Source organism: Trichomonas vaginalis, chromosome II, assembly GCF_026262505.1.
Source record: "Trichomonas vaginalis G3 chromosome II, whole genome shotgun sequence".
NCBI classification, from domain to species: Eukaryota; Parabasalia; order Trichomonadida; family Trichomonadidae; genus Trichomonas; species Trichomonas vaginalis.
The window spans coordinates 13,354,155-13,379,677 of NC_067204.1; the positions used below are offsets into that span (position 1 = coordinate 13,354,155).

General features: G+C 34.3%; 10 protein-coding genes across 10 annotated transcripts, besides 3 other annotated features; 5 read left to right on the top strand and 5 right to left on the bottom strand.

The window, feature by feature from the left end:
- Positions 1–44: 44 nt before the first annotated feature.
- TVAGG3_0538620 (uncharacterized protein) lies at positions 45–1,390 on the bottom strand (the record flags this gene model as incomplete). Its single annotated transcript, XM_001326666.1, has 1 exon — positions 194–1,390. The coding sequence occupies one exon, from the start codon at positions 1,388–1,390 to the stop codon at positions 194–196; it is 1,197 nt and encodes a 398-aa protein (XP_001326701.1).
- A 212-nt stretch (positions 1,391–1,602) lies between these two features.
- Positions 1,603–4,149, bottom strand: TVAGG3_0538630 (uncharacterized protein; the record flags this gene model as incomplete). Its single annotated transcript, XM_001326667.1, has 1 exon — positions 2,376–4,013. The coding sequence occupies one exon, from the start codon at positions 4,011–4,013 to the stop codon at positions 2,376–2,378; it is 1,638 nt and encodes a 545-aa protein (XP_001326702.1).
- A 611-nt stretch (positions 4,150–4,760) lies between these two features.
- On the top strand, positions 4,761–5,377 carry TVAGG3_0538640 (integral membrane zinc-ribbon metal-binding protein family; the record flags this gene model as incomplete). The annotated part of the gene is made up of 1 exon (XM_001326668.1): positions 4,772–5,347. One exon carries the CDS (start codon positions 4,772–4,774, stop codon positions 5,345–5,347), a length of 576 nt encoding a protein of 191 aa, XP_001326703.1.
- Positions 5,378–5,431: 54 nt separating this feature from the next.
- TVAGG3_0538650 (adenylate kinase protein) lies at positions 5,432–6,064 on the bottom strand (the record flags this gene model as incomplete). The annotated part of the gene is made up of 1 exon (XM_001326669.1): positions 5,526–6,062. The coding sequence occupies one exon, from the start codon at positions 6,060–6,062 to the stop codon at positions 5,526–5,528; it is 537 nt and encodes a 178-aa protein (XP_001326704.1).
- A 686-nt stretch (positions 6,065–6,750) lies between these two features.
- TVAGG3_0538660 (histone deacetylase class I, eukaryotic type family) lies at positions 6,751–7,959 on the bottom strand (the record flags this gene model as incomplete). The annotated part of the gene is made up of 1 exon (XM_001326670.2): positions 6,775–7,959. The coding sequence occupies one exon, from the start codon at positions 7,957–7,959 to the stop codon at positions 6,775–6,777; it is 1,185 nt and encodes a 394-aa protein (XP_001326705.1).
- Positions 7,960–9,266: 1,307 nt separating this feature from the next.
- Positions 9,267–9,702: a mobile genetic element.
- A 3,970-nt stretch (positions 9,703–13,672) lies between these two features.
- Positions 13,673–14,107: a mobile genetic element.
- A 74-nt stretch (positions 14,108–14,181) lies between these two features.
- Positions 14,182–15,260, top strand: TVAGG3_0538690 (glycine-rich protein family; the record flags this gene model as incomplete). The annotated part of the gene is made up of 1 exon (XM_001326671.2): positions 14,673–15,152. One exon carries the CDS (start codon positions 14,673–14,675, stop codon positions 15,150–15,152), a length of 480 nt encoding a protein of 159 aa, XP_001326706.1.
- An 86-nt stretch (positions 15,261–15,346) lies between these two features.
- On the top strand, positions 15,347–16,188 carry TVAGG3_0538700 (phosphodiesterase HL family; the record flags this gene model as incomplete). Its single annotated transcript, XM_001326672.1, has 1 exon — positions 15,358–16,188. The coding sequence occupies one exon, from the start codon at positions 15,358–15,360 to the stop codon at positions 16,186–16,188; it is 831 nt and encodes a 276-aa protein (XP_001326707.1).
- Positions 16,189–16,371: 183 nt separating this feature from the next.
- On the bottom strand, positions 16,372–18,310 carry TVAGG3_0538710 (sperm protein CH-like domain-containing protein; the record flags this gene model as incomplete). Its single annotated transcript, XM_001326673.1, has 1 exon — positions 16,397–18,286. The coding sequence occupies one exon, from the start codon at positions 18,284–18,286 to the stop codon at positions 16,397–16,399; it is 1,890 nt and encodes a 629-aa protein (XP_001326708.1).
- Positions 18,311–19,419: 1,109 nt separating this feature from the next.
- On the top strand, positions 19,420–22,783 carry TVAGG3_0538720 (cyclic nucleotide phosphodiesterase family; the record flags this gene model as incomplete). The annotated part of the gene is made up of 1 exon (XM_001326674.2): positions 19,454–22,729. The coding sequence occupies one exon, from the start codon at positions 19,454–19,456 to the stop codon at positions 22,727–22,729; it is 3,276 nt and encodes a 1,091-aa protein (XP_001326709.1).
- A 332-nt stretch (positions 22,784–23,115) lies between these two features.
- Positions 23,116–23,148: a mobile genetic element.
- Positions 23,149–23,227: 79 nt separating this feature from the next.
- Positions 23,228–25,153, top strand: TVAGG3_0538740 (uncharacterized protein; the record flags this gene model as incomplete). Its single annotated transcript, XM_001326675.1, has 1 exon — positions 23,235–24,008. The coding sequence occupies one exon, from the start codon at positions 23,235–23,237 to the stop codon at positions 24,006–24,008; it is 774 nt and encodes a 257-aa protein (XP_001326710.1).
- Between the last annotated feature and the right edge of the window lie 370 nt (positions 25,154–25,523).

Consider the following 25,523-nt stretch of genomic DNA (forward strand, 5'->3'; position numbering starts at 1 on the left):
TAAATAAATAAAAAAAAAACGGAACTTCTTCTTTCGGTCTTATAATCTTCTTCCAGAATTGCAACCCTAACTATCTATTCATATAGTATGTTTCAGGGAAATTTCACTAATGAATCATTGAACTATTAAAAAAAATAACTTATTTGATTAAATAACATTTAAAACAAAACAAATATACATATAAAAGAAGTAATTAATGATATGGTGAATCAATTAGCTCACTGTGCATAGATGAAGATTCTGATTTGAATTGCTTTAGCTTATCAATCTTTTCATCTAGTATTTTACGATTTGTTTCCCATCCATCGACGTTTATATCTTCTATATTATCATCACCGCCGAAACTACTAACAGATTCTTGCAGTGCTTTAATCTTTTCAAGTGCCTTTTGTAGTTGCTCATTTAATTGGTTTTCTTTTTCTTGTCTATGCATTAAAAGCTTGTTATACTCTTCCTCTTTCTTCTGAACACTTGTATCTATGAATACAGAAAGTGCTGATTCAGGATCTTTATCATTTGCAACGAAATCAGGGAAAACATCATGAAGTTGATCAAATATCTTTTGTCTAGCATTAATTTCTACCTTTCTTAAAGCTGAATCTAAATAAAGAATCATATCAGAAGTGTGAGCCTCAAAAATTTCTGGATTAATATCTATTTTATTATTTGGATCAACATTTTGGAAAGACTCGATAACAGATGATGCTATTGATTTCAGATTGTTTTGAGTAGCCTTTTCTGCAATGATTCTTGTCTGTAAATTATTTTGAATTGCGTTCATCATCGCGTCTTTATTCACTTTAAACTTGCCAATAACAGATTTCAACTTAGAATTCCAAATCTTATTGGCTTGGCTAATCATTTTATCATGACCCTGATGGAAATACTGAATGAAATCTTTTAATTCTTGCATCGAGCTTGATATTGATTTTTCCATTGCTTGAGATTCATCTAAAAGGTTCAGCATCTGCTCCATTTGAAACTCTTTTTTTCTTCTCTGATCTTTTTGCTGTTCAACTCTTTTATCAATGTGTAGATCAAAAGTTTTTAAGGATTCTTGAATACTTTGAAATTCAGCTTGTAAATTACCAGTTTCATTTGTAACATCGCGATATTCTTGCCTAAATTTTTGTTTCATTTTAACAATCTCATTTTCACGTGTCTGAATTGTCTGTTTTAATTTTTGAGATTTCTTTTCTAACTTAGTTATTTCTGCTTCTTCAGGAGAAATTAAAAAATCGTTAAAAGTTTTCTCTAACATTTGTGCAATCTCTGAAGCACTAAGTTCTTCACCTTTATTGCTGGAGATAAATGGACTATTAGCTATTTCAATTGATTTAGTATGAATGAATTCTTGAATACTTCTAATATTAGAGCTCTTTGATGCCATAAATAGATTTCTTAACGTCTTTTCCAAGATTTCGAGAGACTATCTATGAACTGCGTTTTATTGAAAACACAGAGGAATTCTCATCCTTTTAATCATGGGTTAAAAAATCAGAATTTTGAAATTTAATTTCTTTATTTTCTTACAAACTTCATTAATTACTATCTGAAATCATTAGTTATCAAAAATAAATCAATATGACATTGGTTTTGTTCAGAAGAATAGCCATAATATTTTTCATCATATTTTATCTTTAACATTTCCTAGCAAAAATAGTATAGATATTCACATTTCCACCTACTAAAGGGTGTTCTTGCTTCTAAATCAAAAAGGATCGAGGAAAAAAATAGTGGACCGTTTGAACCAAGTCAGAGGCTGAAGCGCATGCTCGCGCCCAGAATCTACGCACCATACCGCTGGAATCCTTTTCGCTGTTCCGTTTACCGGCCTCACGCAGTGCAGATTGCATTATCAAGATCGAAATTCCAACCTTCGTCGGACCCACGACCCCGCAGCAGTACCTGGTAGGAGGGCACTCAACACATGACAACCGCAGTTTACCTTGATCTACGCGACTGCCTATTTTTTAAGGGTAGCATACGCTTTACAGGCTGGAGTCACACCAACCCACCCATTTGGTCCCACACATTAAACATCTTCTTCCGCCACTTATGAACCAATAGATTCCTATCACACTTTGAGCATTTTTCGTCCTTTCATTCCATTTCTATGATTAATTACATGTACATCCTTTAGGTAGTTTATGATTACTTACCAATTTCTGAAATTGCCTTCTTTCGTACAAGAAAAAATTGTATGATGAAATTATTAAGTCTTCTGAATGTTTAAACTATTCGAGATGTCAAATACAATGCTTTTAATGTTTATTTCTGTACTCCTTCTTCTTTGACAATCCCAACAAATACAAAAATGAGAATCACTTTACATAAAATAAAGTTTTATTAACACAACAATAAATAGTATGGAATTAATCTTCGATGATATTCTTGATTTTCTCGAATTCAGACATTAAAGTATCAACATGTAATTTTCCTCCAGGTTGTTCATCTTCTTTGTTGCCGCTTTCCAAATCGCGAAGCATCTCTTTTGCAAGAGACAACTGATAATCGTTCATTTGAGGAGGAACAACTTTCTTGTACAAATAATATGATCTTTGAAGAAAACCTCTGAGATAAATGGGATATTGTAATAAATCTTCATTTGCATATATAATACGTTCCATCTCTGTGAATATTGTAGCAGGATCTAAAAGTAACTCAATAGATTTTTGTAATCCAGGATTAATTACTTCTTTAGGCTCTTCATTATGTGTTTCCTCTACTTTTGTCTGTTTTTGTGGTTCATGTGATGTTTGGTTGAGTGATTCAATATATTCATTTAATTTTTCGATTCCTTCGGCATTGAGGAGGATGTGAGCACCAGGAGCTGCTTGGATTATCTCTTCTGGCCCATGAGAATCAACGAGTGCTCCGAAAAGATTATTAACCGCAAAAACTGCATCAGTGTAAAGATCCTGATTGGCTGTCTGCGATGGCATTACAGTAGTAATGATTACTGATAAGAGTTCTCCTATAATGTCTCTATCAATTGGTGTGCAAATTTCGATGTTGGATTGAATCGAGTTTGAAGCAGCAATAATGATTGCGTAATTATCTGGGAATTTCTGCATTGTAATAAGAAGATCGCGAACATAGTCAGCAGGCTTTTTGATTGCATTTGGTCTGTTAAATGATGCAATTGTTGCTAAAATTTCTTCTTCATCATTAAGACTTGTAATATCAACTTCTGTTGACTGAGCTAGTTGCTCCTGTGCAGAGACTTTTGAAAGAATTTCAAGGGCTCCTTCACAGATTTCTTTCTGAGTTTTGTTCTTTCGGGTAACGCCTTTCTCAACACCAGAATTGAGATCAGGATTTGCTTTTGCAAGATTGTATATGATCTGTTTGCAGATTCCGATTGTTGTTGGTGTTTCTACGCAAATGTTCATAATTGCGGTGAAAAGCATGATGCATTCATTTGGACGTGAAGGCATCATATCATTTTGTAAGAATTTTCTGGTGAAAAAGAGTGCTTCTTTGGCACAGTTCTCTATATTGCAAATTGAAATTATCAAAGACAAGTAAAGCAAGCAAAAGTCTGCTAGAGCGTATAAAGATGCTGGGTTTTCATCGTACATGTCATTAAAAACCTTTATTGCATTTTCAATCGTTTGGCCTAATTGAGTTGTTCTATTTCTGTCCATACGGTTCTTTGCATCAAATCTGTTTGTCTTTGCTGTAGAAAACAAAGATGAGTAAAATATATCTATATACTTTTGTTGGAAAAAGCTGCTGCATATGGTTTTTGAGTAATTCCAAACTGCTTCTGCTTTATCTGATTTCAAGGAGAATGCGTGATTAATTATATCTGTGCTCATGACTCTTTCGTTAAGTTTTTTCATTGTTGGCTTAACATGGAAAAATTTATCTGGTTTAATTGAAGATCTTCTTTCCTTTGAAATAGATTTACGCGGAATATTAGAATCTATTTTTGTCATTGGACGAGTGCCACCCATATTTGGTCTTGGAATTTTAGTGCCTGTACTTAATCGCGGAATTTTACTCATCCAATTGAGTGACCGTTTAAAATTTGGAACTTTCTTGAGTTATTTTGTTACTATCCTGCTATTGGAACGCTGAAGAGTGTTCTCCGTCGTTTTTGAATTTCCAAAAATATTTTAATTTCTAAAATTAGAGTTGAAGAATCAATGATTTTCTTCTCATTTTTTCATTTTTGAAATTTTTTTGGAAAATTAAGGTTAATTAATACTTAAAATGAATTTTACGAATAAAACAATTGTTGTTCAATAATTTTAACACATAGAAATAATTTCTTTTTTACAATATTACATGATCAATATCTTTAATTTTTATTTATTCACAAAAATATAGTACTATGGAAATATCAATGATGAAAATTATACTAATTTCTTCAATTTTCTTATAATTTTGTATATTTTTCAAAAAACCTTCAGGTCTGCAGTACGGAGTGTCGCTTTATATATCGAATTTCAATTCAAAAAGTGGAATATCGAAATTATATTGAAAGCGTGCAATGGCTCTCATTGTGAACTATAAAACATCCATATCGAGCATTATTATGAAAAAATACAGATATAAATATTAATGTAAGATAAGATGACTTGAATTTCTTAAAATAGACTTTTGAACTATGAAAGTCATTAAGTTCATAGTGTCCTAATATGTCATCCTCTTTATATGTAATAAAATAAATTTGGTGACAAGATATTATAGAATCAATACGCTCAGGTGATTTTTTTTATTGAAACTTGAATAAATCTAAACTGTCACTTTTAATATACAAATGGGATTATTTGGAAAGAAAGATATTGCAAATGAGATTGATGATCTTAATATCAGGATCAAAATCCTCGAGCAAGATCTAAGAGATGTTCCTTTGTTTTATGATAGCATTTTTTACTTCCTTTTATTTTTATCATTAGCTGTAGCATGCTTTTATAAATACATAATATATGCACTAATACCATCAACACTTACAATCCTTATTTTCCTCCTTAAAAAGCTTAGAATTTCTAGAATCAAAAGCAACATTCAATATTACAAAGATTCAATCAACAAGAAGAACAAAGAAATTGACAACAATAAAGAAATCGAACAATACAAAGAATTCCTAACAAAATTTAGAAATAATGCAAATGCAAGACCACCTCCACCAAAAACTGTTTTTCGTAATTCATTCATGCTTAGAACTCTTGACAAATTATGCGGAACATATACAAGCAATCCTAAGGCTCTCATTTGCAAAAAATGCGGCTTTAATAATGGATTAGCCGATGATCCAAAGAATACTACGTATATCTGCGCAAGCTGTGGAAGTACTAACAAAAAAGCAAATACAGGTAAAGAAAAAACTGAATAAAAATGTAAATTTAATATTATTTTTAACAAATCAATACATATTTTGCATTTGCAATAACTCAGAGCTATAACTATAGTTGATTCCTGCTCTATTTAAATAAGGTTTGAATTAAAAATATTATTGAGTTTCATTAAAAGGATAATATTCTATATAGTTTATTATAGTGAATCTATATGCTCTATTCTTGCTGCTGGTAGCTTTCTATTAAGTGACCAACGTTCATGACAGCTTCATCGAGCTGTTCCATTGTATCTGATTGTATTTCGATGATATGATCTTCTCCAAGTTCTTCGAAGCCTTCGAGAACTTCGTCAAGAACTACTCTGAAAATTTCACATTCTGTATTTTCTTGGATTTTAGATTCAGAATAACCACGAGATTGAAGGCGTTTGTAAAGGATATCTGAGTTTGTTCTGAGAACTAAGACGTAGTCAATGTCATCGAGCATGACGATATCAGAACAGTGGAAATCAAAGATAACACCACCTTCTGGATTTGAATCCAAGATCTCTTTGATAGCTTCATCAAGGAGATCCTCATCGTAAATTGTGCAGTCTCTCTCTTCATCTTTTTCTTGCCAAAGATGCTTATCTTGAATTAAACGACTGACTGGAATGTGAACGAGATTATATCTTTCTGCAAGTATCTCAGAGAATGTTGTTTTGCCTACACCTGGCGTTCCTGTGATAAGAAAATTCGGACGAGTTCTTGACATCCAAAATCTACTTTACAAAATTTTAGCCACAATTAAAATCTATCATATTTTATTGAAGCAATACTCTCCAGTCCTTGAGTGATGAAAAATATATCGTACAATGTTCATGAAAATATCAATCTTTTATAATGAAATCCAAAATCCATATCACAAATAGCCTGAATTCATAGCTCACTTAACAAATTATGCACAAATTCATTTATACGATATACACCAAGATTCAACTTATCTAAAAGTTTCATAACGAAACTTTTGAACTGCTATTATATGATATATTGCATGACAACTCAGCTGATCTTTACTTTGTGTTAACACAATTCCTAGATTTTGTGGAAACATTCTGATATTTAATCATATTTTGTGGGCTCTAAAATACCTTCTTCCAAGGAGACAACTTTGCTTTTATTCAATGAAAATATATTAGATATACGCAATTGTCTATGTGGTTACATAATGCTTTAGACAGCTTCCTCTTAAGCTCTTTCATATCAAGATAGAAACGCACAAAGTCTCCTAAAAATTAATAAAACTCTAATTTAAGATAGAATATGATCTATTAGGTTCTTCAATAGAAAGATAGACACGTATTAAGTCTCCCAAAACATGTGGAGAGTTAAGTTATCTAATAAATCTGTTTGCAAAATCTTATTAAGAGTTAAAAAAGTCTTGATTAAGAATGATGAAAATTAGTATGAAAAAAATTTTTAATTTTCTAATTAACAACATTGCCGAGAGCATCTATCTTCTTCTGAGTACCAACACCAAGTGCCCAATCGACTGATGGTGCCGCTTGTGCATCCTTCATGTGATTATCGATTAACTGCATGAGGTCATTCAGATCTTGTTCAGAATTTGTGTTTTCCATGTTTGAAGGCTGCAAGTGCAATCTGTAGTCAGGACCGAAGTATCCCATATACTCGTTATATGGTAATTCATCAGATATCGGTGTTTCTGTCAAAACGGCTGTTTCATATGCCCAGCATCTTGCGACATTTCTTACTGTGTAACCACCACCTCCTGTGACCAAGAGAGGGATCTTGAGGTTCTTGATGAACTCTACGGCCATGGCGTGACCCTTGAGAGTGAGGTTGAAGCATCCAATTCTGTCTCCTGTCAAAGAATCTGCTCCGCATTGGAGAAGAATGGCTCCTGGCCTGTACCACTCGATGAGACGGCTCATGACTGGTTTGAAGATGCTCTCGAAGGCGGCATCGTCAAGTCCGTCGCTGAGAGGAACGTTGACGGCATAACCTTTTCCGCGGTCGATGCCGATATCATTCTTATTGCCTGTGCATGGGAAGAAATCATCACCATACTTGTGGAATGATACTGTAAGTACGCGATCAGTAGTATAGAAGGCTTCTTCAACGCCATCGCCATGGTGAATATCAATATCAATGTACATAACTCTGTCGTAACGATCTAATAACTTGAGAATACCAAGAACACAGTCTGCACAGTAGCAGAAACCACTGGCTTCGGCTTTCTTGGCGTGGTGGAGACCACCGGCCCAGTTAATCGCAATGTCGCACTTTCCTGAAATTAATTCTTGAGCTCCGGAGATAGAACCACCTGCAGATATTTGACAGAATTCAAATACTCCGTTGAAAACTGGTGAATCTCCATCGATGTTGAATTTTTCTAAAACTGGATCGTCGCCACTTGTATTTTTCGGTGTTGCAACTTGTAAAAATTGAACGTATTCGTCTGTATGAAATCTTGTCATATCGAGGGCGGTCGCACGGCGTGGTCTCAAAACACGCATACTTGAAAATAGTTCGTACGCCATGATTAAGTTGTGTGCCATACGTATACGATGTGGTTTCATTGGGTGACCTTGATTATACATGAAATTTCCAATATCATCATCATAGAAGTAAACTATTCTCTTCTTCATTTCTTGTTCTGAGCAGGACGATAGAGTTTTTCACTCCTGTTTTGACCGATTATAAAATGGTCTGGAGCAATATAACTGTTACAATGAGTATTTACAACTCGAAAGAGGATGAAAGACATAGGAAAATAGATATTTCAACTCAATTTCAAAAGAATATCTTATATTTGCTTTATAAATTAAATTTCTAATATTAATTATTTTACACCGTATTATATGCAAGATATATAGGTGAAATCAACTATTCTTGTTCAGATAATTGGTTATTATCTTACCGAATTATCTACTTATATACAAATCATATGAATAATAGATTTTCCATAAAATTTATCTCATGTATAGCTCAAATGCAAGTACCCCATCTTAATATATGTTATAAAAAAGGAAAATCTTCAAATTGTAACAATATCAATATCATACATCAGAACATCATAAACTTATTAAATAAAACCTAATAGATATTGTCTCAACTATTTTACTCGTTGAAATGTGAAACTGTTTTTTTGAATTTTATCCTTCATATATCCATATTATAATGAACGCCTATTACTACCTGAATGCAAAACAGTAATGTAGTTATCATTTAAAATCAATTTTTTATGTTTTTTTTTGTTAAACGAGAAATATCATAAAACTAAGCTGTTGAAATACACTTTTTATATTGACAATATTAGCTATATATGAGTTATTCATACATACAAAATCTTGCGTTAACCTGCCCTTCGTTCAGCGAGATAACGAAGCAAATTACATGATTTCTCATAAAATGCATGTATTTAAAAATGTTTTATGATTCATAAACGCTGTTTGATATTACAAACGACAATCCACATCGATCGGTTTCAACAAAGAAAAGATAAGGCCCCACATACATTCTTTCTTAACCAAGACTGAATTCATTTTTTAGGAGGCTTTGGACGTTTCTATCTTGTCATCCGAATTGAATAAGAGGAAACTGTCTATAGAAATATATACCCACATAGACCAGATCTTATACTGAATATATTTTTATTGAATGAAACCAATGCAATATCTTCCGATAAATGAATTTTAGAGCCCTTAAAATTTGTGAATGTGTAGCCTTCAGGTTGACTACAAATTTCTATGGCATATTAAAGGGAATAATCTACCTTCAGGGTTATTAAGACAAATTTGCAATGTTTTAAGTTTAAGACTAATTCTCGACGGAGATATATGGTGTGAACTTTCATCCTAACTTAGGAATATTATTTAATAACACATCTCTCATTATATTATCAGTCTGTTCAAGCATTTATTTTGATTTTGTTTTCAAATTCGATCCGCCTTCAGGGGGAGGTTTTTTGTGATATGGAAAAATGTTCGTTGCTCAATTATCTCACTATTGGATGGACTTTTATCGAGCGAAATTTTGGCTGTAAAGACAATTCTGATATTGGTAACATGGTGATAAGAACAAATAGTCAGTTTGCATGGTTTATGATGAGATAATTTCGATTTAAAAAAAAACTTAAAAATTGATTTTAATGAGCGATTATATTTGAATATGCTCTCCTAATTTGAAGGAACTGGTTAAATCATGAATTGATCATGAATAATTTTTTTTCGAAATAACAATTATAATTTCATATTCATTATAAGTTGAAAATATATCATAAAGACTTTATGAATGATAAATTCCTAAAAAACAAGTTAGTTTGTTTCTGAAAATAATAATAATAAAAACCAATTTAGACCCAATAATTTTTGGCGGGATAATTGAGATGTTTAACAAAAACTGAAAGGTGTCATTATTATCTATGACCAACAAGCAACTGACCTAGTCTGGATTACAATATTCGGTTCATCAAACCGCCAATTTGATGAATCAAGCCAAATTGTAACTGACCTAGTCTGGATTACAATATTCGGTTCATCAAACCGCCAATTTGATGAATCAAGCCAAATTGTAACAAACCAGTTGTTGATTGCATGGTATCATTCATCGAACTGCCAATTTGATGAATTACATTTCTTAGTCATCAAAATAGTGGTCATGTTACTATTCGTTAGGTTAAATTACTTTTAATGCCCATTCAAGGAAGTACATGTCAGTTACAGGGTTTATAGTTTTACTCGAATTGAGTAAACCTCTTGGAAGCAATTACCACAAGAGCCAAGACTTCTCGTTTACAGACTTTGAAAGCCAGGAAGGAGCCAGGTAACAATAATGGGCTCTCTTATGATATTTTGGGATATTTATCAACAATTTGAGTTTCTACCTATTGTCTTCAATGAGGATTTTTTAGGCCAGAAGTACAATACCTGTACAGTCTAACTACTAGGGCAATGTAGTCAAACTGTGCACGTATTGAACTTCTAAGGCTATTATTTATCTGCTATTGACATCATTCTTTTACATTACCGTCCTCTGGTCCTTAGAGGACCATAGATTCTGAAATTACTTGTGCAGAGCAAAGTTCTTCCGAGATCTCTCTATCCTTCGTAGATCTCGGAAAAACTTTGCCTTAAACTACTGCATTAATGTTTCCTAGTATTCAAAGAGCTATGAATTCTATAGTTGATCTTATAAGGTAGAGTTTTTCCTAACTTTCTCATTCGTTGAAAGGTTTTCAACAAAGCTATACCTTAAAAATCTGTGCTTGTTATATCTGATCATTTGTGTGTTAGGGGAGGTAAATTTATTCCACTAGAGCAAATTTTTTCCGAGTTTCTCATTCGATGAGAAACCTCGGAACAACTCTTCAATAGTGTAATGAATTTGTGGTATTTGTCCTGCAAACAGCGAGAGAACTTGTCTGTAATTCGTTTATGATGAAGTTATCTGGATGTCTCTCAGATGAGGAAGGAAGTCCAGAAAACTTCACCATAAGTTAATACTTGTGTATTTCTATGACTCTCTTCACGTCAGAGAATGTAAATTTACTCGAATAGGGCAAAGTTCTGCTCAAGTTTCTCATTTGATGAGAAACCTCGGAAGAACTTTGCCCTAAGGTAATGTATATGTGATTGTTGGCCCGCAGAGAAACAAGGAATCTGTTTGTATTTCGTTTATGGTGAAGTTCTCGGATGTTCTCTCAAATTATATGGAAAATCAAGAGAACTTCACCATAATTTGTTGTAGTTGTGATTCTCTGGCTCTTTGCCGGCCAGAAAACTAGAAAATAGTTTATAGTGGGAGTATGCTCGATGAATACCTACTCACTAAAAATATACGTTATTTTTTGTTTTCCTATGGGAAAATAGTTTTGATTTTTATACTATCGTATGCTTTGTTATTGCATGAATTGTCTATTTTCTTAATAAAAACTCATTTTTCCGTGTGATTCTGAATCAATGCATTCCAAAAAAGCGTTTTCCGCCTTTGAAACGTGAAAACACACATTGCATGAAGAATCAGAGAAGATTTTCTAACTCGAAGAATTCCAAAAAAAAACCAATTATAGTTTTTTATCGTGAAAAATTTACTTTTTAACTACGAAATTTTTAAAACGCGATTTTTTTGGAGATTTTTAGAAAATTCAAATATGATAGACATGTGTTATTTTATGTGCTCTATGAGTTTATCAGCTTAATTTAGAGTTATTATCAAATTTCAAAAGTCTAAAAAATTGAAAGATAGAAAATCTTCTCTGATTCTTCATGCAATGTGTGTTTTCACGTTTCAAAGGCGGAAAACGCTTTTTTGGAATGCATTGATTCAGAATCACACGGAAAAATGAGTTTTTATTAAGAAAATAGACAATTCATGCAATAACAAAGCATACGATAGTATAAAAATCAAAACTATTTTCCCATAGGAAAACAAAAAATAACGTATATTTTTAGTGAGTAGGTATTCATCGAGCATACTCCCACTATAAACTATTTTCTAGTTTTCTGGCCGGCAAAGAGCCAGAGAATCACAACTACAACAAATTATGGTGAAATTCTCTTGATTTTCCATATAATTTGAGAGAACATCCGAGAACTTCACCATAAACGAAATACAAACAGATTCCTTGTTTCTCTGCGGGCCAACAATCACATATACATTACCTTAGGGCAAAGTTCTTCCGAGGTTTCTCATCAAATGAGAAACTTGAGCAGAACTTTGCCCTATTCGAGTAAATTTACATTCTCTGACGTGAAGAGAGTCATAGAAATACACAAGTATTAACTTATGGTGAAGTTTTCTGGACTTCCTTCCTCATCTGAGAGACATCCAGATAACTTCATCATAAACGAATTACAGACAAGTTCTCTCGCTGTTTGCAGGACAAATACCACAAATTCATTACACTATTGAAGAGTTGTTCCGAGGTTTCTCATCGAATGAGAAACTTCGGAAAAAATTTGCTCTAGTGGAATAAATTTACCTCCCCTAACACATAAATGATCAGATATAACAAGCACAGATTTTTAAGGTATAGCTTTGTTGAAAACCTTTCAAATAAAGAGAAATTTAAAGAGAAATTTGCCCGTTTGATGTATGGTGAGAAGCATATTTGAGAGTTTGGAGAGGCAAAGTGCAATATTGATAGGTGATTGCACTTTGCCTGTCACATACATCTCGACAGAGGCAACATTCGATATGAAAGTTTCCTCTGTCGAGAAACTTCCTCACACCTCAAGAGATGCGAGGAACTTTTGACAGGCAAAGTGCAATATTGATAGGTGATTGCACTTTGCCTGTCACATACATCTCGACAGAGGCAACATTCGATATGAAAGTTTCCTCTGTCGAGAAACTTCCTCACACCTCAAGAGATGCGAGGAACTTTTGACAGGCAAAGTGCAATATTGATAGGTGATTGCACTTTGCCTGTCACATACATCTCGACAGAGGCAACATTCGATATGAAAGTTTCCTCTGTCGAGAAACTTCCTCACACCTCAAGAGATGCGAGGAACTTTTGACAGGCAAAGTGCAATATTGATAGGTGATTGCACTTTGCCTGTCACATACATCTCGACAGAGGCAACATTCGATATGAAAGTTTCCTCTGTCGAGAAACTTCCTCGAAACTCAAATTTTTCTTTAGAACTACAATATCTTAACAATTAGCTCATCAAAACACAACCTATAAACTTTAATTTTTACTTTTGTTTTTTTCAATATATGAACTAAATTTTTTTTTTCAAATTAATCCCACACTGGGAAAAGTATTTTAACTCAGATGTTGCCAACCTCTTCATCATTGCATTAACAAGTGCTTTGACTTAGAGGTTGCCAGCCTCTTCATCATTGCATTAACAAGTGCTTTGACTTAGAGGTTGCCAGCCTCTTCATCATTGCATTAACAAGTGCTTTGACTTAGAGGTTGCCAGCCTCTTCATCATTGCATTAACAAGTGCTTTGACTTAGAGGTTGCCAGCCTCTTCATCATTGCATTAACAAGTGCTTTGACTCAGAGGTTGCCAGCCTCTTCATCATTGCATTAACAAGTGCTGTGACTCAGAGGTTGCCGGCCTCTTCATCATTGCATTAACAAGTGCTGTGACTCAGAGGTTGCCAACCTCTTCATCATTGCATTAACAAGTGCTTTGACTTAGAGGTTGCCAGCCTCTTCATCATTGCATTAACAAGTGCTTTGACTTAGAGGTTGCCAGCCTCTTCATCATTGCATTAACAAGTGCTTTGACTCAGAGGTTGCCAGCCTCTTCATCATTGCATTAACAAGTGCTGTGACTCAGAGGTTGCCGGCCTCTTCATCATTGTAAAAATGTATTACCGCTTTTTTTTAATTCAATCGTAACATCTCAATTATCCCGCCAAAAATTATTGGGTCTAAATTGGTTTTTATTATTATTATTTTCAGAAACAAACTAACTTGTTTTTTAGGAATTTATCATTCATAAAGTCTTTATGATATATTTTCAACTTATAATGAATATGAAATTATAATTGTTATTTCGAAAAAAAATTATTCATGATCAATTCATGATTTAACCAGTTCCTTCAAATTAGGAGAGCATATTCAAATATAATCGCTCATTAAAATCAATTTTTAAGTTTTTTTTTAAATCGAAATTATCTCATCATAAACCATGCAAACTGACTATTTGTTCTTATCACCATGTTACCAATATCAGAATTGTCTTTACAGCCAAAATTTCGCTCGATAAAAGTCCATCCAATAGTGAGATAATTGAGCAACGAACATTTTTCCATATCACAAAAACCTCCGCCCGATTTCAGAACGATAAAAATTTGTAACCTTATAGTTTCATTTATAAATAATTTAAAGCACGTTTTTCTCAACCAATTTTGTAAAAACTGTAAACTGACACTCAATTCAAATAATTCGGAATTCAAATTCAATTTTTTTTGTCGTTCATCTCATCTGTCTGCAACAGAGTAAAGCTCATTGATTAACCTCAAAGAACTTAAAAGGTTCACTATCCTTGATCAAACTTTCGAGTACCAATTCTTTCCTGGTCGCTATTTTGTCGAAGCTTATGGTCCCGCAGGCGGCGGTGATGGCCATGGATATGGTGCATATGTATCAGGCGCAGTAAGATTAAGAGAACCGAAAAAAGTTTACATTACTCTTGGAGGAAAGGGCAAAACGGGAAAATCTGATGGCTCAATTACTCCAGGAGGTAGTAATGGTGGCGGAAAAGGAGGCTCAGGTAAAATTTATCAAGGTGAAATTAAGGTATCAGGCGGATCTGGTGGCGGAAAAACGGTAATTTCATTAAATGAAGATCAAACTTCACCTATCATTGTAGCTGCTGGCGGTGGCGGTGGAGTAATGACTACAAGTCAATTTGAACAATTTGAGTATGTATGGGGAGATGCAGGTGGAATTAGTAGTAACGATGCTGTGAATATAATCGAATCTGTTACTATTTCTGGCGTGAATCAAACATTTGGGTCTATAGATGGTAATGGTCAAGATGGAAATGATGGAACTCCTGAACGAGGCGGTGGAGCAGAGGGATCAGGTGGTGGTGGTGCTGGATACCTTGGCGGACTAGCTAAACCTTCTCCTGAATATTGTTCTCCTGGTACTGGCGGAAGTTCTTATATTTCTGGACATCGAGAATGTTTAATTGAACCGAGATTTACTTTCACTAACATTGTGTTGAAGAATGGAACCGAAACTAAGTATGATGGCGATGGATATGTCATCATTTCTCGAATTTATGATGATAATTCTTTATGCAGATACGTAATCTTCGCCTTTCGATCTCATACTCTTTTACCTTTTATTTCTTTGAGTAAATATTAATGCCAACACATTTTCGTCGTTTTTTTTATAAGTCTCAATCAGTGCTAGATTTTATAACAATCAAATGTTACTAAATTCAACTATTTTGCCAAAATACAGACATCTCAACTCCAGTCCAAGCTGTTGGCGACCTTCCATATATAATCTAGCGGCGCATCGCACCGATAAATGAAGTAAAATATTCCTCGAAAGTACGTTATTTCAGATGGGGGAAGAAGAGCTCTTAAAAAAGATCTCTAAATATCTTGCCTCTGACGAATGGTGGTCTCCCATATTTGACTTTAAGACAACCAACTGTGTACTTTTCAAAGAAGGCGAAAATGCGTCAACTCAAGAATATATGTGTTATAAATCTTTTCTTCACACCATTACAAACCTTGTGGATTGTCAGCTATGCAATAAATTAGATATATCTGCGGACGAATTTGAAGAATTAATCTATAACAGTTACAAACAAAAGAATGCAACGGCAAAACTCATTGTTAGAACACTCCAGAACATTCTTGACTTTACTCAGTTTAGAGAAGAGATGATAAAAGAAAATGAAGAAGCTGAAGATGAAATGGATGAAATGATAGAGGAATTAGCTAATAATTCAGATATTGATGACATGAACGAAGAAGAGTTAGTCGATTCCGTAGGTTCAATTGTCGAAAAAGTTCAGACAGAATCAGTAATGAATAAATCTAAACAAAACGCCCTTGAAATGGAAAGAAATGTTGCAACTGAAGCTGCTAAACCAAGAGAACCACTTACTTTAGAAGAAAATTATCAGCAATATGAACAACAAATAATCAAGGATGATCCATTTAATAAACCATTACTTCCTGTTCCAAGAGTTAGTGATTCTAGAAGAACTCCACCTCATACTCCTAATCAACCACTTCCTGGATTAGGCCGTCAATTCCCGATTCCAAATAAGAGAGTTTTGAGTCCTTCTCCATGCCTTATTAAGCCACAACTTCCCAAGAATACAGGCCTAAGAATGAAATCTGCAGGAGTTGCACTCCCGCCACTTTCACCCCTTGTTTTATAAATCATGTTTATTTATTTTGAATTTACATATATTTATGTATGACTTTCTTGATACTCCACATAATTTTGTGCTTTTATGTTAATTGACAATAATCAAAATTAAATTTCATCAATATAAAGCTGATTTGTGATGGAATGAAATAGCAATATGTTATAAAATGCTTTATTTTAAAAATATCATTAATTTGTGAAAAAAGGAAAATAATTTTTTATTTCCTAACTTTCTTGAGTGCTGCGATAAGTCTATCTAAATCAGGATGAGTCTTTGGAGGGAAGTTCATCAATAATTTCAATATAGTTTGTGAGAAATTAGGATTAATCTCAGAAGCTTTTGCCAAAAATTCAGCTGCAGTTTGTTTACAAATTGCAGGACAATTCGAAGGGAAAACATAGTTCAAAGCCTTGAACAAAACGGAGAAAGTACTGAAGACTTCACCCTGAATAAGCTTATAGAAAGTCAAGCATACATTAGAAACTTCTTTGCAGACATTTTCATCACAAAATGCCAAATAAAGATATTCATGTAAATTATTAAAAACTTTTGTCCATCTTTCAGCATCATCTTGTCTTAAATCAGTCATCAAAGCTGACAACAAGAAGATCTCTTTGTCAATTCTATCAGGCTGAGCTTGGCTGATCTGGTTTGCCATTGCTTCAGCAATATCAACTGTAGAAATTGATTGAATCAAAGGATCAACATTAAATATTTGTCCGAAACTTTCGATGCTGTAAGGAGTACTTAATATTTCCATTGGATCAGGAAGTAACAACAACAAAGATGCCATTTGTTCTGTTGTCAACGATTTGTCTTTTGCAATTGTTGACAAAATATAAGCAGCAACAGAGCGATTTCCGTTTGTAATGATCTCTTTGATTTGTGGCAATGCTTCTTCTGTTGCTTTCGTGTATAATCCAACGAGTTGGACATCTTTGTCTTGATCTCCTGTTGGAGGGAAAAGAGAAATCAATGGAACAGCTGCTTGCCTGTCAAAATTAATGAGTTTTGTCAAAGCTTGAGGTAATAAACATTGTGGATCGTTCTTTGAGTACTCTTCGATCTTCATCGCGTAGAATGCTGCAAGAGATTTTGATAACTCGGTCTCTCTTGTCAAGAATGCACTTAAAATAGTGGCTTTGCTGTCTTCTGGAGCACTTTCAAGGATATTATATAAAATAATGTGGTGAGTGAACGGATCTTGACTTGGAACAGCAAAAATGAAGTCAGCAAGATCACCAATTGGTAACGATTCGGGTGTAATTGTTGGAATAAAAAGATCATTAAGATAATCTATCAAACAAGAGCCAAATTCTGGTGGTAACTTGGGTCCAGCAACTGTTAAGAAGTGGACAATCAAGTCTGGTGGATAATGCTGTAAGAATTGGGATAATTGGGCTGGATCTTGAAGACAAGTAATGAATGATTGAAGATTTTCCGGTGTAATTTCTTTTGTAAGAGCATCAATAGCGTTATCAAGTGCTTTGTGTTCGGTATCTTCTTGTGCTGGAGTATTTGTATTTCGTAACTCTAAAAATCCTGGTCCTGACTTAATAACTGATGCTGATTCGAATGAGATAGGTGTTAAGTCGGATGCAGCACCAGTTCTTTGAGTAGATGTGGAACCAATGAATCTTTGACGGTTTGGAGCTGGTGGTGGTATCTCTGGTTGAGGCTCTGGCTGTTTTGGCATTGATGGTGGTGCGATTGTTGTAACTTGAGCTTGCTTTCCTTTGTCTTTCGAATCATTTGCTGTAATATTGCCAAGAGTAGGATGACTTGGTGTAAGTTTTGTAAAATGAGTATAAAGAATTTCGATTAATTGAACGGCAGAGCCTTGTTTACGCTTAATAACTTCATCGATTAAATATTGCTGGATCGGGATATTATTTTTCTGAAAAACAGCTAATAACTGCTTCCAGTTATCTTGGCGCATCTTTGTACTAACGAAATTTGAATAAGAATGCATTGAAACTGTTGGAATATATTTTGCTACAATTTCAGCAACCAAAAATCCACTAGCAAAGCCAACTCTTGGATTACTATAAGGCTGTGATAAATCTATTGTTTGAAGCCATCTAAGAACGCTTCGACCAAAAGACATTCGACTTAGTAACGTATATTTTTTTCCCTTACATTTGCTCAAGAAATTCCAAAAATCTACCACCTCTGCGCTGCTTTCGTTCTTGATGCAGATGGATAAAGGCATCATCTTTATGAATAAATTTTGTCTGAACTCAATCTATTTCATGATTTATTAATTAACTAAATAAATATCTCTTCTTATCATGCATAAAAAGAACCAGAGGATTTAAGCACATCATCATGCTCTCTTCTTTTATTGTTTGAAATTTGAATTGATCTCAATTTCAATTATCAAAGGTTATTTTGATATAAAATATACTAACAACCGTTAAACATAGAGAAAAACAAAAATAAATTCTGGTTTTAATAATGTAAATTCAAGATCGTTTTGTAGAATCAAAGGTTGTATGTTGATCGATGTTGGCATCAGCCAATATTCCGTATGTCTACATCATTTATCCTAGTTATGGCTTCCAATATTCAAGAATACAAAAGATTTGAATTTCAATTAAAAATTTATCCCGATTTTTTAGACAATTATCATCGATCGCTCAAAAGGTATATTAGGATATTCTAATTAGAAGTATTTAGCAAAGATTATTTGCTGTGCGCAATAATTTCGATTAAAATTTTAAAATTAAAAGAGTTGGCAATCAAATATTAGATTGGTCTATGATAAAACACAGAACTAAAGGTGTTTTGCTGATTTTATATGATTTCAAATTTAGTATTCAATTTATTTGTTATTTTATCTTTTGAATTAATACGTTATTTAATGTAATGGAAAATTTTTTTCTGGAAAAGATAAAAATAGGACCCTTATCCTGCATTTATCTCACCATTTCAATTTCATTGACGAAATATTGATTTCTTCATATTTTCAATTCAATTGTACCCAATCGTCCAAAATTTCTCCCACATTTCAATGCAAATAAATTTATCCATTTACATTAAAAATTTTAACTTTAATTTTCAGAATTAATTGAATTAAATTCTTACACTCTCAAAAGTTATATTAGCATCTACAAATATTTGTTATATGCTAGATTAATTGGAAAATTTTATTCTATATCTTCATTGAAATTGGTTACGAATCAGAGTACTTGTTTCAATGTTCCTCAATCATTAATATTTCTTTTATAAATATCCGAACAAAAAATTAATTCAATTAAAACGTGACAAAATCATGAGAACTGGCTCTTTTAGAATCAAGAGTGGAGCCAGCCAAATCAAAGGAGGCCCACAACTTCCTAATATTATCAATCATAAAGCCGGCGGCACTCGAGTAATGCCGAGGTTTCATCAATTTGATAATCAAAACGTTCCAATAACAAGACCTATTGTTACCGCAAATAGTGAGCATGAAGGAGCACAATCCAGGCAAACACGTCAAGCACAACCACTTGCTCCATTACCACAAAATCTCGATTTTGATGCTGACATGTGTATGGACGAGCTTTTAAAGACTTTAGAAAATAACCCACTTTCTCAAACAATCGAAGTTTACATTCGCGCTGCATTAGATGCTCAAACAGTTATTTTCTGGCAAGAAGTTCCAAATCTCCAATTACTTTACTCTCCAACATTAAAAATTACTTGCCAACATACAGAAGGTATCGTCGGAAATGCATTCTTCACACGTCAGCTCTCCTCAGCTGCTTCTGGACAAGAACATCCCGCATTTAAACCCGAATTCGATGGAAAATTCTGTCCAAACAACTCCCCAGTTATGGTATTCCCAATCATCGACTACAACAACTCTATTATGGGCATTTGTCTTGCAATTCGTCCATCAGGATCCCAACCATTTACAAAAGCCATGGAGAACTTCTGCCAATGGTTCACTCGCAAGCTTAGATCCCTTACAAGATGGGTAAAGCCAAAGAAAGACTTCAGCATTCATCTTCTTGACGTTACTCAGATCCAAAGAACAGATCAGTACTTGAAGACAACCCTTGGCAAGATCGCATCCTTCTTCTCATGCCGCGCTGCAGAGATCTGGAAACTCGATAAAACATCAGGAGAAATGACTTGTTTCTCTGATGATGTTGTTCTTGTCAACCAAGACGCTTCTGGCATTGCCGGTAACTGCCTTCTCAAAACAACCGTTGTAAACTGTCCGAAATGCCAGTTACATGCTTATTACAACCCAACATCCGATGGAAACCTCAACGAAGCAGTTCTCGCATATCCTATTACAGAGAGCCAAGCGAATACCGCATACTGCGTTATTCTTCGTGGCCCACAATCAAATTCGATTTTTACAGCCGAAGATGAAGAGTTTCTCAAGCAAGCAGCTCCTCATTACGTACTCAGCCTTGAGAATGCAAACACATTCTCCATGGCCGATGACGAATTCCAGCATGTCCACATGGAAAGAGAATCTCTTGGCGCATTACTTGAAGTTGCCGAGCTACTTGGTAACCAACGTGATAAGGACAAGCTTCTCCTTACTATCATGGAGAAAGGCCGTCAATTAACAAACGCAGACAGATGTGCCTTATTTATTGTCAATGACGACAAAGACAAACTCATTACATCATTCCAGAATGGTCTAGAGAACGCAATTACCATCCCTATCAACAAGGGTATCGCAGGACATACATACGCCGAGCGAACAATTATGAATATCACCGACGCATACGAAAACCAATACTTCGACCCTACTACAGATAAAGAGACCGGATACAGGACACGCTCCATTCTCTCTGTCCCAATCTACAACAACCGTACCGAGATTATCGGTGTTACAGAGATGATTAACAAGAATGACAACAAACCATTCACACAATGGGACATAAACGTCATCCAGATCTTCAATGTCTTCGCGGGCATCTCCCTTGAGAACGTTTTCCTCTACAAAGAAGCCCAAGAAAAAGGAGAACAGCTCAGATCATTGTTGGATGTTTCCTTCTCCATTACGAAGCGCGAGGATGTACAGCGTCTTCTTAAAGACATCCTTTCCAATGCCAGGAAACAGATCAACGCAGAGTGTTCTTCATTATTCCTTCTCGACGAAACATCGGACTCTTTGACATCATACATTGCAGATGGCGGAACATTACCTCCAAACTTACCATTGAGTTCCGGAATCGTTGCTTATTGCGCCAAATCAAAGAAAGGAATCATAAACAACGATGTCTATCATTCCCCAGAATTCAACAGAACAGTAGATATATCTACAGGATTTAAGACAAATTCATTACTCGCTGTTCCTGTTTTAAGTGGTTCTGGTGAATTAATAGGTGTTGTCGAGATGGTCAATAAAGTTGACAATTGCTTTAACAACAAAGATCTCGAGATTGTCCAGAATTTCGCAGTTTTGAGTTCTGTTGCCATTGAAAATGACAGACTCAAAGGCATCGCAACAAATGGATCAGCTGATGTCGAGATGTCTAAATGGATTACAGAACCAGAAAGAACACTTACAGATCAGATTCCTGCGAAGTTGAAATTAACAGAAGAACAACAAAAAGTTGCTTCTTCCCTCAATTTCTTCTCACCAGATTTCAGAGGAATCAACCACATCAGAGAACTGTTTTATTTGTTCTCCAAATTCAACATTCTCAGAGATTTCAAGATTTCTAATGAGCTCTTCTTCAGATTCATCTACAAGATAAGGTCAACATACAACGATGTTCCTTATCACAACTGGATGCACGCATGCGATGTCACAGAATACGTCGCTTACGAGCTGAAGACATCAGGATTTGATGAAATGTTGAGTCCTCTTGAAAAATTCGCTTTGTTACTTTCAGCTGTTTGCCATGATGCAAATCACGAAGGTTTCAACAACATCTTCAACATCAAAGCGCAAACACCACTTGGTTTGTTGTTCAAGGACACATCTGTCATGGAAACACACCACTTGACAGTTTCTATTGATATATTGAGTGATGATTCATATAATTTGATTTATTCACTCAGCGAAGAAGACACAAAGAAGATGTGGCAGATGATGATACAGAACATTCTCGCTACAGATATGGCAAAGCACTTCGAAATGATCAAGACAACTAAAGCATTGGTTGACGCGGGAGAGTTCGATCTAAATAAGGAAGAACACAGAAGAATCGCTATGTCTCTTTTGTTGAAAGTAGCAGATATTTCCAATGTTTCACGTCCATTCGAATTGGCTGATAACTGGTGTGATATCTTGAATGTCGAATTCTACAGACAAGGTGACTTAGAAAAGGCGACTGGAATTGGTTTGACATCTCCATTGAATGATCGCGAACATCCAGATAAACCTAAGTCACAGATTGGTTTCTATAACTTCGTCTGCTTGCCATTGTATAACGTTGTTGCTACTATCTTCCCTAAGCTCCAAGTCAACGCTGATTCAGTCAAGTCTAACTTGGCTGTTTGGATGGAATTGGCTGAGAAGAAGAAGAAAGAAGACGAAGCAAAGGCTGCAGCTGCCGGTGCTGCACAACCAGCTCCTGCTCCAGCTGCTAAGTAATTTCATGAATAATTTTGTTATCTAATTTTTCTTTTCTTTTTTTTTATTATTAGCTCTTTTTTTTTGAAATAAAATATTGATTTTTTAAAACCATCCTTCATGTTCACCATATACTATTTAGTTGATAAATTTGATTGTATATACTAGAAAACAGTAGCTTTTAACCATGCGCTATTCTTGACAGCATTAATCATAAATAAAATCTGAAAGAATACCATATTATTGACATGTTTTGAAAAAATCAATATATCTTTATTTTAATAGCAGAAAAGTATAACAACCATATTAGGTACTATAGTGATTCATATTTACTTTCTCCTGACCAAAAATATTAACTTTTGACCTTAGAAAATTAGGATAGAAAGTTTGTGTGTCAAAAAAATTGAGATAATGTCAGAAAGTGGTAAATGCACGCTTAATTGAAAAACAAAAATCTACAATTATAACTTCGAAAATTTTCAGTAAATCATTCAATTTTCAATTAAAATTTTAGTTTACAGATTTCATGCTAGGGCCTCTATTGATATCTACTACATTTAGTATTATCGAATTTCCTATCAAGCTCATTTATGGTATTTTCCATGGACTGGTTTCATGGATTATCGAAAAAATTAAATCTAGATTTGTTGGTCGAAAGAAAAAAGTTTATCCAAGCTGGATCAAAGTTAATGATTTCGCAATGGAATCTCATGAACCTATTTATACCATAAATATCACACCTGATCCGAAAATCATCAATTATTTTGAAAGTCAAACTAAAGACACAAAATCACATATCGAGTACAAAGGGAAGGGTTTTGTTGTAATTGAAAATCTATTACGTTTCAACAGATTTTATACCCTAACTGAAGAAGATATAACAGTTTATGGACAGTTTGCAATGAAAAAATTTTTAGAAAAGTATTATCGTGGTGATCTTAAAGTGATTTATAGAATCAATGCAAACATGATTGGATATATATTCAAAGGAATCATTTTAGGATATGCAATCCAACATAATGCGAGTCAAGAAGTCATTGATTCTATCAAAGAATTTGGTCGTGGAACAACATATTCGAAGTTTTTCTTATTCACAGATCCATGGATTCCACTAGGTGAGTTGTCTTTCACTCCACATATTGTTTACGAGACAGGTCAATATCTTTATCGATCAGATAAAACACCCGAGGAACTCAATCTCGAAGAGTTACATGTAGTTGAACATCCATGGCAACAGAAAAAACCAGGTTCAACAAAACATCCTAAAAGAACGTCGATCCCACCATATATGAAATTCTAATTTAATCATCAGAGATATTCATTATTAATATTTCATTTATTCACTTGAAGTTTGAACCAGATGTTTCTCAACTCATCATAATGTTTATGATTCCATGCATCATAAACAAATCTTCCTCCACAAATAATCTCTCCAACTTTCCATGCAACACTTTCAATTTTTTTTTATTTTGGAAACTTCTTTTTTGCCAATTTTTAATGCTTCTTTCTTAAGCATTTTAATGAGTTTTCTAAGTTCAAATCTATCATCGCTACCAATTATTTCACCTATTGCACCTCTCCACAATCTTGGGAACTTCCGTATCGAATAATAACGATTTGGAATCAATCTTTTAAGCAATTCTGGGACATTACTTTTAATACGAGCAATGAGATCATTGTATGTCGGCAGATCAACCACCTCTAAACCAATTGCTTGATTCAATTCGATTTGAATTAACTTGGAAAATTGACGAAACTTAGTATGAAACAAATCCTGCCCAGTTTGTATCCAAGCGTCCATTAATTGATGAAAAGTTACATGATTATCCTGGTATTTTTTATAAAGATATAAAAAAGTTGCATGCAAATGAGAAAACTCATGACCAACTGTTTCACCTGGAGGGATGAGTAGAAACGCGTACTTGAGATCGCCATGATCCATAATCGGATACGTATAATGATCTAATTCGAAACTTTTGATGTTAATTATAATCGGAAATTCAACTTGCCCAAATGCATTTAATTTTGGATTATCAATGCATGTTGTGCCCGAGCTTACTATATAAAAATGTAATATGTAGCCTCGCCACTTTAATTCAGCAAAAGCCAATTTGATAATCCCACGATATAAGTTGCAGTTAAGTATTTTCGTGAATTCTCTTAAGAAATCGTGTGAATATTTTGCTGGACAATTAATTTCGATCTTTGGTACCTCGATTCCATAATTCATGAGCAAATTTTCAAATCGTATGTGCATTGGATTTGGGAATATTGCTTTGTAAATCATATAGATTGTAAAGAGAACTAGTATTAGCATCATCAATGCAAGTAGATACATCATATTAATTTAAGTTGTTTTATGATTACACATATTTTGATTAAAAAAAAGGTAGTGGGGCTTCCAGGCGCGTTGCGCCCTCTAGCCCCGAAGATGTTTAGTATAAATGAAGTTTTTATTCGGAGGGCTTCCAGGCGCGTTGCGCCCTCTAGCCCCGAAGATGTTTAGTATAAATGAAGTTTTTATTCGGAGGGCTTCCAGGCGCGTTGCTCCCTCTAGCCCATAAAAAATTTCTGAGGACGAGCCAGCCGGTGACTTTTTTGTAGAGCACTCAAAATAGTATAACTTTGTCCGGACAAGTAAGGGTCTATCGTCGCTACAGGAAAAGTTACAGGCGTTCCAAGGAAGTATACTTTGAGAAGCCTTTTCCCCCTTATAGAATGAGATAGCACGGTTATTTTACAAAACTGACAACACTTTGACCGAGTAGTTTTTTGTGCTGAACAAAAAGTGTCATATAAACATCTGTCAAAAACC